We start from the raw sequence: 18,498 nt of genomic DNA on the forward strand, positions 1-18,498 counted from the left end.
TGAGTTGTGGTGATTTGGGGTTTCATTCAAGATACTACATTCTCTCCTCAAGGGCAACTTCAAAAACTCGACATGCATGTGTTTGTGCATATCTGGTGTTAGAATGTGTGTTTGAAGTGGTATTAAACACTGTTTAATACAGTCATATTTATTACTCACGGATGAGTAATAAAATTTGATTATGCCCTAAAGGAACAAACAAAACAAACACAAAACTGCAATGAAACACGAAGAGAAGTGTCAATATAAAAGTTATTTATGTTATGGCAAATCTCAAGAAAGTGGTCTTGACGAACTTCTGATAATATAGTCTGCGGCCGTTACCCATGCAAGAAGAAAGTCTTGACACGCAATAATTTTAGCATTCCAGCAAAATTAGGACGGCCTGTAAATAATCAAGTTTTGTTAATGACCTTCAATGTTTCAATCGCACGGACAGTAAATCCTTCTTGAATTTAGATGGACTGTTCTTCAAGCTACCTTGAAGGAGACCTTGACCTTTGATATGGCAGGTCAATGAGTAAAAAACAAAACAAGTCTTGGACGTCCAAGCGCAGGTGTCTTGGCAGTGATGGCAATATGGCCTCAAAACCTAAAAGCATCCTATTTTCCTGGGGTTGCTCAATAAAATACACCCAACCCCTGTCATTTTCAATGTTTATTTTATTTTAGTATCTAATAAAATAATTAAAACGCCTATCATAGAAAAAGTTAAATATTCTTAATACAGACCAGAGAACATCCTTAACTGCTTTCTTAGTGGCTTATGTTGACTATATGTTTGTCATTTCATTAGTCAGTCAAAGTTCACGAAAGGTCGTTCCGACGTGACCTGTAATGGGATGTCCTCTGATTTAAAGCATTTATTGTTTATTGTTAAGCATGTTTATCTCTGCAGCCGTTGTAATTTGCAGCTACCAGACGTCTAGTCTCGCATCAAAACACGGGGCTGTCTTCTCGCGGGCAGATGACAACGGATTACGCTGATCATCATGTCGGATTAATGAGACTGATTAATGAGTGATTTCGGTAATTTGTTGCAAATTAGGTGTGTCGGAGTCGGAGTGCGAGTGTCGGATTTACGGGTCTAAATAGCACTGATATAATCAGTTCCCATCATTAGTGTCGGATAAAGCCCATTGTCGGATTAACGAGCGTCGGATTAACAAGACTTGACTACATATTAAATCATTCCTAACACACAATGATACACAATCATAATGCTATGACATCACAATCACATCATTAGACAATGGAACCGAACATTAAGAATCACTTTGTGATCACATTACATCTTTCCTATCACATAAATATCTGTCACCAGGAATCCATGATGGCACTTTGATGTAGGAGTGAACAAAGATAGCATTTTAATCCTTCATAAACACAGCCACATTCTTAATATAACACAAAACAAAAGAGGAACTCATAAACAGTTGATGCATATGTGTACACACCCTCCTATTATAAAAAGGGGCGGTCGGGTAGCCTAGTGGTTAAAGCGTTCGCTCGTCACGCCGAAGACCCGGGTTCGATTCCCGACATGGGTACAATGTGTGAAGCCCATTTCTGGTGTCCCCCGCCGTGATATTGTTGGAATATTGTTAAAAGCGGCGTAAAACCATACTCACTCACTCACTCACTCCTATTATAAAACAATTAAATAAATTCAAACAATGGGGTATATACACACTGTATACATCATAATAAGCAAAGTCTGTAATATACACAAGAAACTTGGGACTGATACGGAATTATTTAAGCTGAGTACAGTTGGTTATTGGGTATTTATTGGAGCGGGGGCGGTCGGATAGCCTAGTGGTTAAAGCATTCGCTCGTCACGCAGAAGACCTGGGTTCGATTCCCGACATGGGCACAATGTGTGAAGCCCATTTCTGGTGTGCCCCGCTGTGATATTGCTGGAATATTGCTAAAAGCGGCGTAAAATCATACTCACTCACTCACTTATTGGAGCGCTTAATATGCCGAATACAATATTATAATGAACTTTCCATACTGAAACTTTTTACAAAAAAGTTGTTATTTTCAGCCCTTTCACATATCCATAAGAAATGGTGAATAATATGTGTAAAATCTTTAGAACAAAACTGCATCAATTACCTATCAGTATCAGTTCACAGTTGTACTTCCGTAAAGCTGTGACCTACGAGTTTGTGTTTAATTCATTACAAGCAGTACTTATCTGGAAGTGGAATTTAAAAGAATTTTGGTGCAACTACTCCGAATCAATGGCCCGTTTCTTTTTTGGTAAATCAACTAATACATGATAGAAGGCCTAATGTCAGATAGATGTGGAGCAGGTCATAGACACATGCAGTTCATGACAGACCAGTGATAATCTGGGATTCGAACACAAGACAAGGTTAAGGGCTGCAACTTTGCAATGGATATTGCAACATCTTAGGCCACTGGGTACCCCACAAGCCACAAATGACTCTCACAAAACTCTCAATCTGATACAAAATCTTTTTCTCACCAATCATTCTAAAACCTAACCCCAGGTGTTGCAAGGTGGTATGTACATAGGTTTTGGGGCCAAAAAACATCACACAAAAAAGGCAAATTCATAAAAAGGGATTTTTAAAATTTAACCCAAGATGACCTCTAAAGTTAGTATTCAGGCATTGTCAGACAAACAGAACACACCAACATTTCAAACTCCTGGCCTCAATTTATGAAAAGTACCCTTCCTACTGTTGTCATTAAATAAATCACCTAAAATTCAATAAAAAGAAAGGCAGAGGTCTTGATACGTCATGTATTTGCGTAAAATATGCACAATGATTAACCATAACTCAATAAATTTTGTACAGCTTGCATACAAATATGCATTAAAATATTTTAGATTTTCATCCCATTTCACAACCACATGCCCTGCATCGTCACCCAATAAAAATGCCAAATAAAAACTCAACAACTTTGTCTAAAAAAATTGGTTCTCAGGCACCACCCGCATCATCATACATTTCGCTGCATGTTTTGTTTTATTTCCATTTTTTTTTAAAAATTAAAAAATCCATAAATATTCCATGCTCAACAGTTGTCAAATACTCTATTCAAGTATTATACTCATAAAGGAATACATTTATGTAGGGAGGCCCTTTCCCAGGTTGATAGTACACAACTGTTTATTTGGTTACATACGTTTGAATGACAACCAAAAAACAACCAAAAAAGCACACACATCAAAAAAAAAAACACTGCCCACCCGTACACACTTACTTTTCAAAAGCCATTTCCTGAGAACCAATTCTTTTTTTTAAGCCTTAAGATTTGGTTCTATGTGTTCTTATTCCAGCATTTATTCATTTAAAGGTGCATATTATGTATAGGATAAAACACGTCCGAGGGTTGTTATAATATTTAAAACCCGCATTCCAAGGAATTTCCCGAGGGAGAGGGTTTTAAATTCATAACAACCCGAGGGGAAGTGTTTTATCTTACTTATAAACCGAAAAAAGAAACTTTAAACAACATTTATCAACATTTTTATGTTTCGAACATACTTTCCATGAACATTAGGAAACGGGTGTAAAATATCTGTTGCTGGCATACGAATCCTGAAAAGGACATTCTGAAAAGCAGTGCGACTTATCAACACCTCTCTACCCTAGTGGTACACTCACTGGGCTACAGATACGAAGGTTGCGAGTTCAATCCTCGGGAATATAAAGAAATCATTTGTCATTTGATTTTACATTTCATTACATGTTACAATCAGAACAGAAGATATATTAATAAAATACCCAGGACATTATATAAAATCCTTGGGATATTATAACACATTATATAGCAAATATGACTTGAATATTCTATCAAATCCTGGGGATATTATATAAAATGCCAAGGGACATTACAACGTCCCTGTTTATGAGATTTAACCCGACTGGAGAACAATAGGATGACGTCACCGGAGGTTTATAAGAAGAGGATTGGTTCCCGTGACACTGAATTTGTTCCAGTCAAACAGGAACCTTCACACACATATGTTCTACCTTATGAAACTGTCAAGTGCCTGAAAGAGAGAGATTAAATGGGGCTATATTAAAAAATGGGACTTGGTTATATTTATTTTATTTTATTATTGGGGTTGGAGGTGGGGTGGGGTGAGGGGTGGGGTGAAGAGAATTTTAAGCATGGAACAAATACTTGCAATATAAATACTCTATGTTTGAAAATTCCTAATGACATATCCTTTAACATTTAAAAAACAAAAACAAATTCTTTAAAAAAAATATTTTTTAACATATCTCTGTTACCATGGTAAAAACAATTCTCATTTTCTGTTAATTCTCAAAGATTCTTTAAAGTGTTCGCTCGTCACGCCGAAGACCCGGGTTTGATTCCCGACATGGGTACAAAGTTTGAAGCCCATTTCTGGTGTCCCCCCACCCCCCACCGTGATATTGCTGCAATATTGCTAAAAGTGGCGTAAAACCATACTCACTCACTTAAAGATTCTTCACCCCGACAGCCATAGTATTCACTGGCAACTACCTTTTTGTTTTATTTACTTGACATAAACACAGTTATTTTATGGAATTCTAGAGCAGCAGTACTTCCGAGTTAGGTTGCGTTTTGGGCTCTGCATTCTATCAATTTCTGTCATAATTACATGTTTTCACATTTGCCTTTATCATTATTTAACTATCAGGATTTGTTTCAAGCTTTCCTTTTTCGTGATATTTTTTTGTTTTCCTTTTAGATTATGTTTATTTGTATTGTGACTTTATGTCTTCGTTTCCCTGTTTTTCATGTTGCACATCAACAATATACAGGAATTTGTGGGAGGTCGGGTAGCCTAATGGTTAAAGCGTTGGCTCGTCACGCCGAAGACCCGGGTTCGATTCCCGACATGGGTACAATGTGTGAAGCCCATTTCTGGTGTCCCCTGTCCTGATATTGCAGGAATATTGCTAAAAACGGGGTAAAACCATACTCACTCACTACAGGAACATTGCTCATCAAGTCCGCCGCAAGTTTTGTTTTTATTTCCATTTTCAAAAAAATATATAAATCTTTATACTTAAACAGAATGCACAAAAAATTGAAAATGAAAACAGAAACAAAACGTGTAATGAACTTTATGATGATGTGGACAGTGCCCGAGAACCAAGACTATAATTGTTTTAGCCTAATAGTGCAAAAAAGAGGTGGTATTCATAAATTGCGTCTACATAGTTATCCATCATCTTCTAAGAAATGCCTATAAACCAAATTTAGTTTTGTTGTAAAACCTGAGGAAAGATTTATTTACAGTATTTTCCGAAACACATTTTTTTTAAAAATAACCCAGCAACCTCCCCCATCCCTTTACAGGGTACATGGATCTACAGAGAAACACTAGCATTGGCATAGATGTCAACGATTCCCCCCAAACAGACACACACGTTTATCAGTCCGGTAGGTCCGTCTTCAGATACTGGGCAAGATGGTACATGTCTGATCGCTGTATATGGTACAACATCTCGGATACAGTGGGGTTGGTCACCTCGCTCCGCCAGCGCCGGAGGAGCTGGTATATAACTTCCTCCAACCCCCGAGAGCTGTGTTCTTCGTACACTTCGTCCACATCATAGTCCTGTAAGCCGATGAAGCGAACTGGAACATAAACATGTGAGTGAGTGAGTGAGTGAGTGAGTGAGTGATTGAGCCGCTTTTAGCAATATTCCAGCAATATCACGGCGGGGGACATTAGAAATGGGCTTCACATATTGTACCCATGTCGGGAATCGAACCCGGGTCTTCGGAGTGACGAGCGAACACTTTAGAGGCTACCCGACCGCTGTGACTGTTGGTTACGATCAGTGTTTCAACACAGAACAACAAAGGCAGTTGACCAATAAATGTTACCGGTATCTGCCCATTTTCAAAGCTACCTAACCCCATTCAGACATTATAAACATTGAAAAATCACAAAAAATAAGAGAAAAATTGTGTCTTGATCTTTGAACTAACACAACAATAACTTGATAATCTATGAGGAGTTCAGGATAAAACATAATAAGAGGTCTTAAAATTATCTGCCAGAGATTCATGCATGATAGCGGAGCCTGTCATAGTGGAGCCATGTCCTTATATAATAATAAAAATAATAATAATAAGTGTATTTATAATGTGCCAGATTCCATTCACCAAGTGGACGATCATAGCGCTGCACTATTATTACCCCAGTCAATGGATCAGTGACCACTGTGATTTTCATTCTCAGCTCCCTGGGGAGTATACAACCAAAGCTGCCTGTGAGGCGCAAGACATATTTGTCTATCTGCATTAATGTATTTGCATCCGGACAATCTGTGACTTACTGAGGCGTCTCCATCCAAGGCCAACATGGCGGGCAATGTCCAACAGTTCTTCATTACTTATCTCTCTCTCACACCCTGTACAGCAGAACAATATTGGACATTTTACAATAAATTATAGATTTATAATAATTATCCTATCTCACACTGTGCATTTCATCCTTCTAGTCTGATCCGTGTGTGGAAACGACCCTAAAACAAGTTTCCAGCTTCGAAAAACACCTAACCTAAACACATCCCAGCCGTAACCAAGGTTACCAACAATTGCTCATGCAACACATGAGTGCAGCCTGATCAAGTTATGTTCCCAGCTTACTGTGTTTTCTTGAGTTTAGTGCGCATCCCCCTCTAGCCGATTCAGTATTTGGGAATTATTTTTTTTAGAATACTGCTGTTGGTTGCTGTTAATAACGGTGAGTTGTGTGATCTTCCGATTGCTTCACACACGATTTCACCGAAATTCATAAAAACAATATTAAAAGGAATTTTGAATAAAATTGATGAAATAAGTTACAAACAGAAGTCCAGATACACAATGAATACTTTTTATAACCAGACAGTGTAATTACAAGATTACATTGTGTACTCCAGTACGGCTTTGTTGAGATGGTATTTCCGGTGTTACGTGGTCATGGTAATATCTTTGTGTTGGGGGAAAAAACCATCAAAACTCACTATGACGTGCGGGTCTACGGCGTGACGAGCAAACGCTTTAACCACTAGGCTACCCGACCGCCCCCATAGCCCAAGTAACAGCACATGAAGGGTTTACATTTAACTCTTCTCTCTTGTCCTGCCCATCACATGGTATCTCACCAACTTTAGGAGGATCAGATACAACCTTATGTTCTGCAATAGTGGGTGAGTGAGTGAGTTGGGTTTAACACCGCTTTTAACAGTATTCCAGTTATATCACAGTGTGTCAGCTTAATGTGGGAGGAAAGCCCAAAGTGATGCAGGTCTCAGACGTTTACCACTTCGGTGAAACCCACGAGCACGGGTATGGTGCTGACAAACCTAGAAACATAATTCGGGGAGAACCAGGATTGTAACCCACAATCATAGGTTTCTGGCGTGCCCAGGGGAGGCAACTCTGCACAGCGAATCGCGGCGCCTTAGACGACCGGGCCACCCGTGCCCCCCCCCCCCCCCCCCGATAAGGAAGAGAAGGAGTAAGCTGGAGACGTCACATGATCAGGCTGCACTCATGTGTAGCATTAGCTATTGCTGGCCTTGGATAAGGCTTGGTTTTGTTTGGTCAGATGTTTCTTGAAACTGGAAACTTGTTTTAGGAACGTTTCTACGCAAGGATCGGAGAACAAGAATGAAATGCATATTGTGAGTTATAAATTTGAAAACTTGACATTTATACCATCATCTTAGAACAGGTGTCCCTCTCAGTTTCTAGAGAACAGTATCACATTCATACCATTGTTATTACAAATCTCCCTCTCACAGTGTAGAGGACAGTATCACATTCATACCATTGTTATTACAGATCTCCCTCTCACAGTGTAGAGGACAGTATCACATTCATACCATTGTTATTACAGATCTCCCTCTCACAGTGTAGAGGACAGTATCACATTCATACCATTGTTATTACAGTCCTAACTCTCACAGTGTAGAGGACAGTATCACATTTATACCATTGCTATTACAGATCTCCCTCTCACATTGTAGAGGACAGTATCACATTTATACCATTGTTATTACAGATCTCCCTCTCACAGTGTAGAGGACAGTATCACATTTATACCATTGTTATTACAGATCTCCCTCTCACTGTGTAGAGGACAGTATCACATTTATACTATCATCCTAGTACTGATCTCGCCATGTGTAGAAGGCTAAAAAATATAATAGTCTTGGTTCTCAGGAACCACCTGCATCATCATAAAGTCTGCTGCACTGTTTTCATTTCCATTTTAAAAAAAAACATATAAATCCTAATACATTAAACACAATACACAAAATAAATTGAAAATGGAAACAAAAACAAAACGTGCTGATGATGTGGGCAGTGCCTGAGAACCAACACGATTATTGTTTTTAGCCTAACATCTTCCCGAGGCAAGAGAGTTAACTGTTTATAAAAGTCCAGTTTTCACCCTTGCCGAACTAGGCTTGTATTATAGAGTTACATTTTTAATAGACTAATAGGGAACATTGTACTAAACGGTGCCCCTGTGTAATAGACAGTCCCTTGTACCAGTGCACATGCGCAATCGGAACCGGAACCGGAACCAAATATAATTATAAACTAATGGGTCCAATCAAAATCGTGCAACGAAATCGAAATCCTGTTCGTAAACTGTGATGCAGATTTTGGTCAATTGCAGAATTTGCAAAGCATGTTCACCACCAACTCGTTGTCAACAGATAGTTTTTCAAATCTCTTCATGTTTTTCATCAAGGTACTCGTGTGATTTGATGCACTTCATGATGTAAGACCCGTTTGATCACAACATAGATAGATTGTCTTAACTGGGTGCCGCCATTTTGTTTGAAGCAAATGCAAGTGATACGAGAGGTGGAATCTGATTGGTCCATAGGAGAGGCATAGAAGCGACATAATTCGTGATGGCCACGGGTGGCGCTACAATCGAGCCCAGGAATTCAAGACTATTTCGGCAAGGGTGGAAACTGGACATTTAAAGTCAGTTAACTCACTTGCCTTGTGAAGATGGTATATAAGGGTTCCTTGACAATCTAATACAAGATACATCGTATTCGACGCAATAAGCACCCGCGGCGATATTTGCTTATATTGGCTAGTGAACAATCTCATTTATCACCCCTCCCGATTGATCAATGTACGTAAGACTTATTTATTCATGTATAATACGCACTCATGTGCTTCATGCACCCTTAATTATGGGCAATTACACTCTGGAAAAATATATCTGTCGTAAATAAACATTTCAGGCTGTCAGCATAAACCACGAAATTTATCTTTAACTCTGTTATTTTTTTTCACCAAAGTAATATTTTAATGAGAGCCCCCTATTACTAATTGTGAGTGCGCCCTGGGCGCTTATTACGTCGAATACGGTAATTCCTTGAATCAAAACATGGAACACAGGATTAATATTTCAACCATCATACTTCTCAACTCCCTAGTCCGCTCATCTTCGAGAGCCTCCAGGTCTTCATCTTCACTGCTTGAGCTTTCATCCTGACGTGACATGTGTTCCATGCCGAAGTTCATGACATTGGTGCGACCAATCTGGACATTGTGGCTGTTGCTGATGTTGAAGATGTTGGCGCTGCCGCCCCGTAGAAAGTGCTGCTGTCCATAGTGGGGAACTGCAACATGTCATTCGTTTATTATTTGTTTGTTGTTTAACGCTGCACTCAGCGATATTCCAGCTATATGATGGCGGTCTGTAAATAATGGAGTCTGGACCAGACAATTCAGTGATTGACATTATGAGCATCGGTCCACGCAATTGGGATCAATGACATGCATCAATCAAGTCAGCGAGGCTGACCCCCCGATCCCCTTAGTCGCCTCTTATGACAAGCAAAGTCGCCTTTTACAGCATGCATGGGTTGCGGAAGACCTATTCTACCCCGCATCTTCTCAGATCCATTAGCTCATTCAGGGTGAAATGATACAGCATGGGCACGATAATGATACGTATCACAATACATAGATAACGATATGATACATATCGCAATACACATATTTACATCAAATTGCGTTGAAACTTCTTAAATATTTCAGAGCATGTTCCAAAGGAAAATCTAGCTGAAGGCTCATGTTAGTAGAGAACTTGGAATGCTAATTACAACAAATTTTGCGATATCTGACTAACAGAATTGCTTGGGGGCATTACATGAGTAGAAGTGAGTGAGTGAGTGAGTTGGGTTTAACGCCGCTTTGAACAGTATTCCAGTTATATCGCGGAGTGTCAGCTTAATGGGGGAGGGGGCGGTCGGGTAGCCTAGTGGTTAAAGCGTTGGCTCGTCACGCCGAAGACCCGGGTTCGATTCCCGACATGGGTACAATGTGTGAAGCCCATTTCTGGTGTCCCCCGCCGTGATATTGCTGGACTATTGCTAAAAGCGGCGTAAAACCATACTCACTCACTCACTCACTTAATGTGGGAGGAAAGCCCGAAGTGATGCAGGTCTCAGACCTTTACCACTTCGGTGAAACCCATGAGCACGAGTATGGTGCTGACAAACCTAGAAATATAATCGGGGCGAACTGGGATTCGAACCCACAATCATAGGTTTCTGGTGTGCCCAAGGGACGCAACTCTGCACAGCGAATCGCGGCGCCTTAGACGACTGGGCCACCCGTGCCTCCTACATGAGTAGTAAGTGATTGTTTCAGCAAGTGTATCATCTTGTATCGATACAGAAAAAACGTGAGTGTATCGCATTGTTGCATGAAAACTTATGATGCTCCGGTGCACTGATGTATCATTTCACCCCTATAGTTACCGTATTCGACGTAATAAGCTCCCAGGGCGCTCTCAAAATTAGAAATAGGGGGCTCTTATTAGAATATTACTTTGGTGAAAAAAACAGAGTTGAAAATTTCGTGGTTTATGCTGACAGCCTGAAGTGTTTATGTATGTCTATATATTTTTCCAGAATTTAATTGGCCATAATTAAGGGTGCATATAACACACGAGTACGTATTATACGCGAATAAATAAGTCTTGTGTACATTGATCAATCGGGAGGTGTGCTAATTGGGATTGTTCACTTACCAATATATTAGAAATGTTGCCGTGGGCGCTTATTAGAATGTGGCGCTTATTATGTCGAATATGGTAATGGTCATTGTTTACCCAGAAAATTTATGCTAAAGGCCAGTTTGGTAGCCAAGTGGTAAAGTGATCGAAGCGCATTTCTGGTGTCCCCAGCAGTGATATTGCTGGAATATTGCTAAAAGCGGCGTAAAACCATACTCACTCACTCACTCACGTGTCATTACCAGCACTTACCCAAGGCATGCAAATGAGGCACGTTACCATCCTCTGATCGACCAACACAATTAGTAGTTTTTCACCACAGATGACTTGGCTGATACATGTCATTGTATCCTATTTAGAGGATCAATGCTCATAATGTCAATCACTGGATTGTCTGGTCCAGACTCGATTATTTACAGACCGCAGTCACATAGCTGGAATATTGCTGAGTGCGGCATCAAACAAAAAACAAACAAACAGGACATTGACTCACTGTATGGATTGAACTGTGCTGGATGAATTGGTGGCAACCCTTGCTGAACGTTGCGTCCTTGTGCCTGCAGAGCGGCGGCCCTGGTCATTATAAGGCCATCAGTCTCAGTGTCGTTTGAGGTGGCCGCCTTTAGATCCACGGACTTGTTCGGGTCTGGAGGTTGCTTGGCAGCCATTGTGTATCAGAAAACCTGGAAGTAATAAAATTTTCAAAATAATAGATTTGAACTGGATTGACTCTTGAAACAAAAGCTTTTATAAATATACAAGTTTACCTAACATAACCATCGCTTATACCTTGACCTCCTCCGTGGTCTAGTGGAAGAGCACCCTCCCGGAGAGCGGAAGGTCCGGGGTTCGATCCCTGGCCACGTCATACCAAAAGACGTTAAAAGATGGTACTTGTTGTTACCCTGTCTGGCGCTCGGCATTAAGGGGCTAAAGCAAGGACTGGTCGGCTCGGAGTCAGTATACTGTGTCTGAGTGGGGTATTCATGTTAAACTGCGGCATGGTATCTCAGTCGAGCAAGCACTATTTATTGGCATCAATCAAGACTAATACAAGCAGCCCCCTCACGCACACGTACATGCATGTCGCAATATAAGGGCAATAATCTTGGAAGCGACGTTGAACCTAATTTTACCTCACCTTACATTGACTTACAAAACTGGGGGTCCCCCGATAATTAATTTCAAGGATAAGTAAGGATGCATGTGGGTCAAGTTACATAATGAGTGAGTGAGTTGGGTTTAACGCCGCTTTTAACAGTATTCCAGTTATATCATAGCGTGTCAGCTTAATGTGGGAGGAAAGCCCGAAGTGATGTAGGTCTCAGAAGTTTACCACTTCGGTGAAACCCACGAGCACGGGTACGGTGCTTACAAACCAAGAAACATAATAGATGCGAACCGGGATTCGAACCCACAATCATAGGTTTCTGGCGTGCCCAAGGGACGCAACTCTGCACAGCGAATCGCGGCGCCTTAGACGACTGGGCCACCTGTGACATAAGGAAATGGTGAAGTTTACTGTACTGTAAGATTTGATATTTTACCTTTATAGTTCTTGTCAAGAATTGGTACAATGAATATCCTAAGTTCTAGCAGTATCATGAGGTGCACAAGCAGTTTTAGTCCTGCGTAAGGTTTTATATGAGCCGGAGGCGAATTTATCTTACTGACATGTTTTAATCTGACATTGTAAAAGAATTAAAACAAATTTAAAATTGATAGAAAACAGCTGTTCGATAGAGTGAGTGAGTTGGGTTTTACGCCGCATTTATCAGTATTCCAGTTATATCGCGGCGTGTCAGCTTAATGTGCTGACAAACCTAGAAACATAATCGGTGCGAACCGGGATTCGAACCCACAATCATAGGTTTCTTTCGTACCCATGGGACGAAACTCTGCACAGAAAATCGCAGCACCTTAGACGACTGGGCCACCCGTGCCCCCCTGTTCGATTGAGCTGAGGTTAACTTGTATGTCACATGACATTCTTTGACTCGGAAAAAGTGTGCAGCATTTTGCTTTAAAGCTTGGTGTTACCGTCAAAAATAAAATCTCTAAAATAATTTCTATTTATTTTTCCAAATTATTAACGTTTAAAATTTTATTTTATTTTCATTCCAAATTTAGCAGTAAAGAGATTATTATTTTATGTGTGCTTCAGGGGTTTAGCCAAGGAAGGTAACTCTGTTTAGGCTGCATGCCATGCATGCTTTCCAGTTTATGCAAGGAGAGAATGAGGACCCATGTGGTCAGAAATAAGAAAAGAAAGAAATAAAAGTTAGAAAAGAATATGGATCTACCAAAATGGTATGCTTTCATGCATTTGTATTTCTATTCCATTGTCAATACATTTCTGTAGCAATTTTATTTCCCAAAATGTTGTATTTGTAACTTTTGCTGAAGTAATGATAATGTGTTCAGTTTTCAATCACTAATATTTACATTCTAGTAAATTGAAAGTTGTATTTTCATCAAGAATTTTCAATTTAAATTACATCATATAACTTTATGTTATACATTCTTTCTGTGCAAATGCTCTTGTAATTATTTTGCTACAATTTAATGTCTTTTGTCAACTTTTGTTGTTTTAGTAATTTTCATACATTACTGTTTTGTTTACATGTTGAACTGCAAACTTGTAATTGTTTATTTTTCCTTTGCAGTCAATCTTCCAATTCCAACGCGGATAAGGTTTTGGGTATTTGTTGATAATTGATGATTATGAGATGAGCTGCATGTTATGAACTTTATTTGAAAATAAATACTCAACAACTTTGAGATGAGAGGTGTTGTGAACTTTGTTTGAACATTAACTTGTAACAACGTTGAACTGTTTTCTCCATGGGATATGGTGTTTGATGTGTGGCACATGAACAATTGAGAATGAGAATGGAGATGGGAATGTGAAAGGGTCTTTTGATCTTGAATGAATTGACATTTATTGTGACACCTACACTTGGAAAAAGGGATATATTTTCCCGCTCAGAAATCAGTATGTAGCTTGTGGTCTATATGGCAGGGTATAAGGGATATATTTTCCCACTCAGAAATCAGTATGTAGCTTGTGGTCTATATGGCGGGGTATACGGGATATATTTTCCCGCTCAGAAATCAGTATGTAGCTTGTGGTCTACATGGCGGGGTATAAGGGATATATTTTCCCTCTCAGAAATCAGTATGTAGCTTGTGGTCTACATGGCGGGGTATAAGGGATATATTTTCCCGCTCAGAAATCAGTATGTAGCTTGTGGTCTACATGGCGGGGTATAAGGGATATATTTTCCCACTCAGAAATCAGTATGTAGCTTGTGGTCTATATGGCGGCGTATAAGGGATATATTTTCCCACTCAGAAATCAGTATGTAGCTTGTGATCTATATGGCAGGGTATAAGGGATATATTTTCCCGCTCAGAAATCAGTATGTAGCTTGTGGTCTACATGGCAGGGTATAAGGGATATATTTTCCCACTCAGAAATCAGTATGTAGCTTGTGGTCTACATGGCAAGGTATAAGGGATATATTTTCCCACTCACAAATCAGCATGCAGCTTGTGGTCTACATGGCGGCGTATAAGGGATATATTTTCCCGCTCAGAAATCAGTATGTAGCTTGTGGTCTATATGGCAGGGTATAAGGGATATATTTTCCCACTCAGAAATCAGTATGTAGCTTGTGGTCTATATGGCGGGGTATAAGGGATATATTTACCCGCTCAGAAATCAGTATGTAGCTTGTGGTCTACATGGCGGGGTATAAGGGATATATTTTCCCGCTCAGAAATCAGTATGTAGCTTGTGGTCACCATGGCGGGGTATAAGGGATATATTTTCCCACTCAGAAATCAGTATGTAGCTTGTGGTCTACATGGCAAGGTATAAGGGATATATTTTCCCACTCACAAATCAGTATGTAGCTTGTGGTCAACATGGCGGGGTATAAGGGATATATTTTCCCGCTCAGAAATCAGTATGTAGCTTGTGGTCTATATGGCAGGGTATAAGGGATATATTTTCCCACTCAGAAATCAGTGTGTGTCTTGTGGTCTATATGGCGGGGTATAAGGGATATATTTTCCCACTCAGAAATCAGTATGTAACTTGTGGTCTACATGGCAGGGTATAAGGGATATATTTTCCCGCTCAGAAATCAGTATGTAGCTTGTGGTCTACATGGTGGGGTATAAGGGATATATTTTCCCGCTCAGAAATCAGTATGTAGCTTGTGGTCAACATGGCGGGGTATAAGGGATATATTTTCCCGCTCAGAAATCAGTATGTAGCTTGTGGTCTACATGGCGGGGTATAAAGGATATATTTTCCCACTCAGAAATCAGTATGTAGCTTGTGGTCTACATGGCGGGGTATAAGGGATATATTTTCCTGCTCAGAAATCAGTATGTAGCTTGTGGTCTATATGGCAGGGTATAAGGGATATATTTTCCCACTCAGAAATCAGTATGTAGCTTGTGGTCTATATGGCGGGGTATAAGGGATATATTTTCCCGCTCAGAAATCAGTATGTAGCTTGTGGTCTACATGGCGGGGTATAAAGGATATATTTTCCCACTCAGAAATCAGTATGTAGCTTGTGGTCTACATGGCGGCGTATAAGGGATATATTTTCCTGCTCAGAAATCAGTATGTAGCTTGTGGTCTATATGGCAGGGTATAAGGGATATATTTTTCCCACTCAGAAATCAGTATGTAGCTTGTGGTCTATATGGCGGGGTATAAGGGATATATTTTCCCGCTCAGAAATCAGTATGTAGCTTGTGGTCTACATGGCGGGGTATAAGGGATATATTTTCCCGCTCAGAAATCAGTATGTAGCTAGTGGTCTACATGGCAAGGTATAAGGGATATATTTTTACACTCAGAAATCAGTATGTAGCTTGTGGTCTACATGGCAAGGTATAAGGGATATATTTTCCCACTCAGAAATCAGTATGTAGCTTGTGGTCTACATGGCAAGGTATAAGGGATATATTTTCCCGCTCAGAAATCAGTATGTAGCTTGTGGTCAACATGGCTGGGTATAAGGGATATATTTTCCTGCTCAGAAATCTAATTTCCTACCAGAATGGATACAGAGTATTTTATCAAGATTACATGAACCAATCAGATCTCATCATTCATGTAAAACCGTATAGAAAATAACCAGATCCCTTCAACCAGTCTTGACTGTCATTAAAATAAAGCAATAAACATACATGAACCCTCACATATATTGACTCGTATCATTTTTTGGCCACGCTTTCTATATATGTTTTGGTTATAATCTTAATCAGATTTGTTTTTTTACACATCACCATAACATTGGGTCAGTAGAAACAAAATTGCCACTGAAATTTGAATAAAATGTATTTTGTAGCACTGACTTTTATTCAGCGGTTAGATTTCATGCCGAATGTGTATTTGTATTCAATTTATTTGAACATTGTTAGTTTTGTTTCCTAATTTTATACTAGTTCCTGTCAGTTTGAGTTTCCCATCTGCATGTTCTGGCTGAAGATTTATCAACCACCAAACATTGCCTTACATTACAAAATAACTTCTGTCCATAGCATTTACACTGCACAGTTGTTACCCTAAAGAATATGACCGCCTCAGTGGTCTAGTGGTAGAGCGTCTGCCCGGAGAGCGGAAGGTCCGAAAGACGTTAAAAGATGGTACTTGTTGTTACCCTGTCCATGGTAATCATGATGTTCAAAACAATGTGTGAAGTCTATTTCTGGTGTCCCTCCTTTGATAACATTGCTGGAATATTTCTCAAAAATAGCACAAAAACCATACCCACTCACTAACTAAAGCCAGAGACCAAGGTATATTCCAGCACTAAACCTATCATACAGATTGGTATATGGTCTATGCAAAAGCTTAATGTTTCATTAATTGATCACAACTGATAACATTACCAATCTAACATCTCAACACCTGTAACAAAACATCTTATGTAGTACCTATGAGGCTATGACAAGACATCTATTATAACATTACAACAATATTTTCATATCACTTAATAACTTGACCAATGGAGATCCGGGAAAGAACTGGTCTTCAACAACCCTTGTTTGTCATAAGCGGTGTCTGGTGGTCAGACTCGCTGACTTGGTTGATGCATGTCATCATATCCTAATTGCATGGATCGATGCTCATGTTAATCACTGGATTGTTTTGTCCTGACTTGATTATTTACAGACTGCAATCATATAGCTGGAATATTAATGAGAGCCGTGTAAACATCAATAACATTGTAATGGACTTTACACACCGTATTACAAAGCTTACAAACTTAAACAATGTTTTCATATTTATCACATTGTTTGCATCAATCGCCATGGTATATTTTTTATATAACATATGATACCTTAAAGTATAAGGTAAACTACACTTACCTATTTCAACGGACGTGGTTAAAATGTGGTTAAAATGTGGTTAATATTTCAACTTAATGAAGCAACTGATAAAAACGAAAGTACGATTATTTCTGTCAAACAATAACTAAATTACATTAAACCATACAAGAAACTGTTGACACGAAGAATCCAAACACTTTCCCTCAGACAGCTATGTCTGAAAATGTGAATTTTCAAAACGTGACATGATCCTACTCTGGGAAAATACCTTCCACAAAATTTCCAAGAGGCCAAGTCACAAATTTTCCAATCGCCCCCTCTATCGGGTAACCCACAAACTTACTACTTCCGTGTTTACAACGCGAATTCAAATGAAGTAAGACTTTTATAAAATGAATAAAACGACAATATATGAATAAAAACAATTGACATTTTTTTTTAAAAACGAGATAAAATAAACACTTTTCTTATTTATTACCGAAAATGGTTCCCCTTTGTATTTGGTCGCCAGGTACTGGATGCGCTCGCGCACTTCCGCGGGGAAACACCGGTTTTGCGTTGATGTTATAGTTTGTTTTAATATGTTTGACACGCCCACCGGCCGTAAGATTATTCCTCTATTTCAGGGACACTGGTGTGTGATATTAACTATTCTAGAATGCGTTTTAATGAGCACATTATTTATAACCTAACGTATATTTCCTATCATCACAGACAAGACTGTTCTTCGTGAATAAGCCACTGCATGATCGCAATCCTCAATTTTGAATAAAACATTAGCAAATAAAGGGAGGTAATACTAATAAACATCCGGGGGGATTCCCCAGAATTTAGTCATAGATTCGGGCTTTTTACAATTAATTTAGAACTAGAAGATGAGGCAACTGACTATTTCGAAATACATACACTGACAAATTGCAGGTATTTTCACAAAATAAATGGAACGCAAGAACCAACAGTTTTAGCATATCTCTAACGCCCTTTCAACAATAAACACACAAGTAGCAATGGTATAACAATTTTGTTTGGCGTCTTGAAAATGTAAATATTTATTATATAATGATTATTTCCAATACTTCCTATTTCTACTGTCAAATTTG

At 39.3% G+C, this 18,498-nt stretch overlaps 1 protein-coding gene across 3 annotated transcripts; it reads right to left on the reverse strand.

Annotated features, from left to right (window-relative positions):
- Positions 1 to 366: 366 nt before the first annotated feature.
- Positions 367 to 17,729, reverse strand: LOC139471625 (protein immune deficiency-like). 3 transcript variants are annotated; one of them, XM_071254016.1, is made up of 5 exons: positions 17,654 to 17,729; positions 11,532 to 11,721; positions 9,435 to 9,635; positions 6,330 to 6,404; positions 367 to 5,622 (listed from the first exon to the last, which is right to left on the reverse strand). In XM_071254016.1, exons 2-5 carry the CDS (start codon positions 11,704 to 11,706, stop codon positions 5,417 to 5,419), a joined length of 657 nt encoding a protein of 218 aa, XP_071110117.1. In that variant the 5' UTR covers positions 11,707 to 11,721; positions 17,654 to 17,729; the 3' UTR covers positions 367 to 5,416. The 3 variants fall into 3 exon arrangements, with proteins under 3 accessions (XP_071110117.1, XP_071110118.1, XP_071110119.1); XM_071254017.1 differs by having other exon boundaries at positions 17,667 to 17,724; XM_071254018.1 differs by lacking the exon at positions 17,654 to 17,729 and adding an exon at positions 17,438 to 17,632.
- Positions 17,730 to 18,498: the final 769 nt, after the last annotated feature.

This window comes from Haliotis cracherodii, unplaced genomic scaffold (genome assembly GCF_022045235.1).
Source record: "Haliotis cracherodii isolate W230 unplaced genomic scaffold, xgHalCrac1.p SCAF_23, whole genome shotgun sequence".
In the NCBI taxonomy this organism is placed as follows: Eukaryota; Metazoa; Mollusca; class Gastropoda; order Lepetellida; family Haliotidae; genus Haliotis; species Haliotis cracherodii.

What these genes read in the sequence shown, in the direction of transcription:
- LOC139471625 (XM_071254016.1), bottom strand. Translation starts at nt 11,706, where the DNA reads ATGGCTGCCAAGCAACCTCCAGACCCGAACAAGTCCGTGGATCTAAAG. An exon ending in GCGGACTAGGGAGTTGAGAA is followed by an intron (nt 6,405 to 9,434) that starts GTATGATGGTTG and finishes TCTGCTGTACAG; the next exon opens with GGTGTGAGAGAGAGATAAGT. An exon ending in CCTTGGATGGAGACGCCTCA is followed by an intron (nt 5,623 to 6,329) that starts GTAAGTCACAGA and finishes TTTATGTTCCAG; the next exon opens with TTCGCTTCATCGGCTTACAG.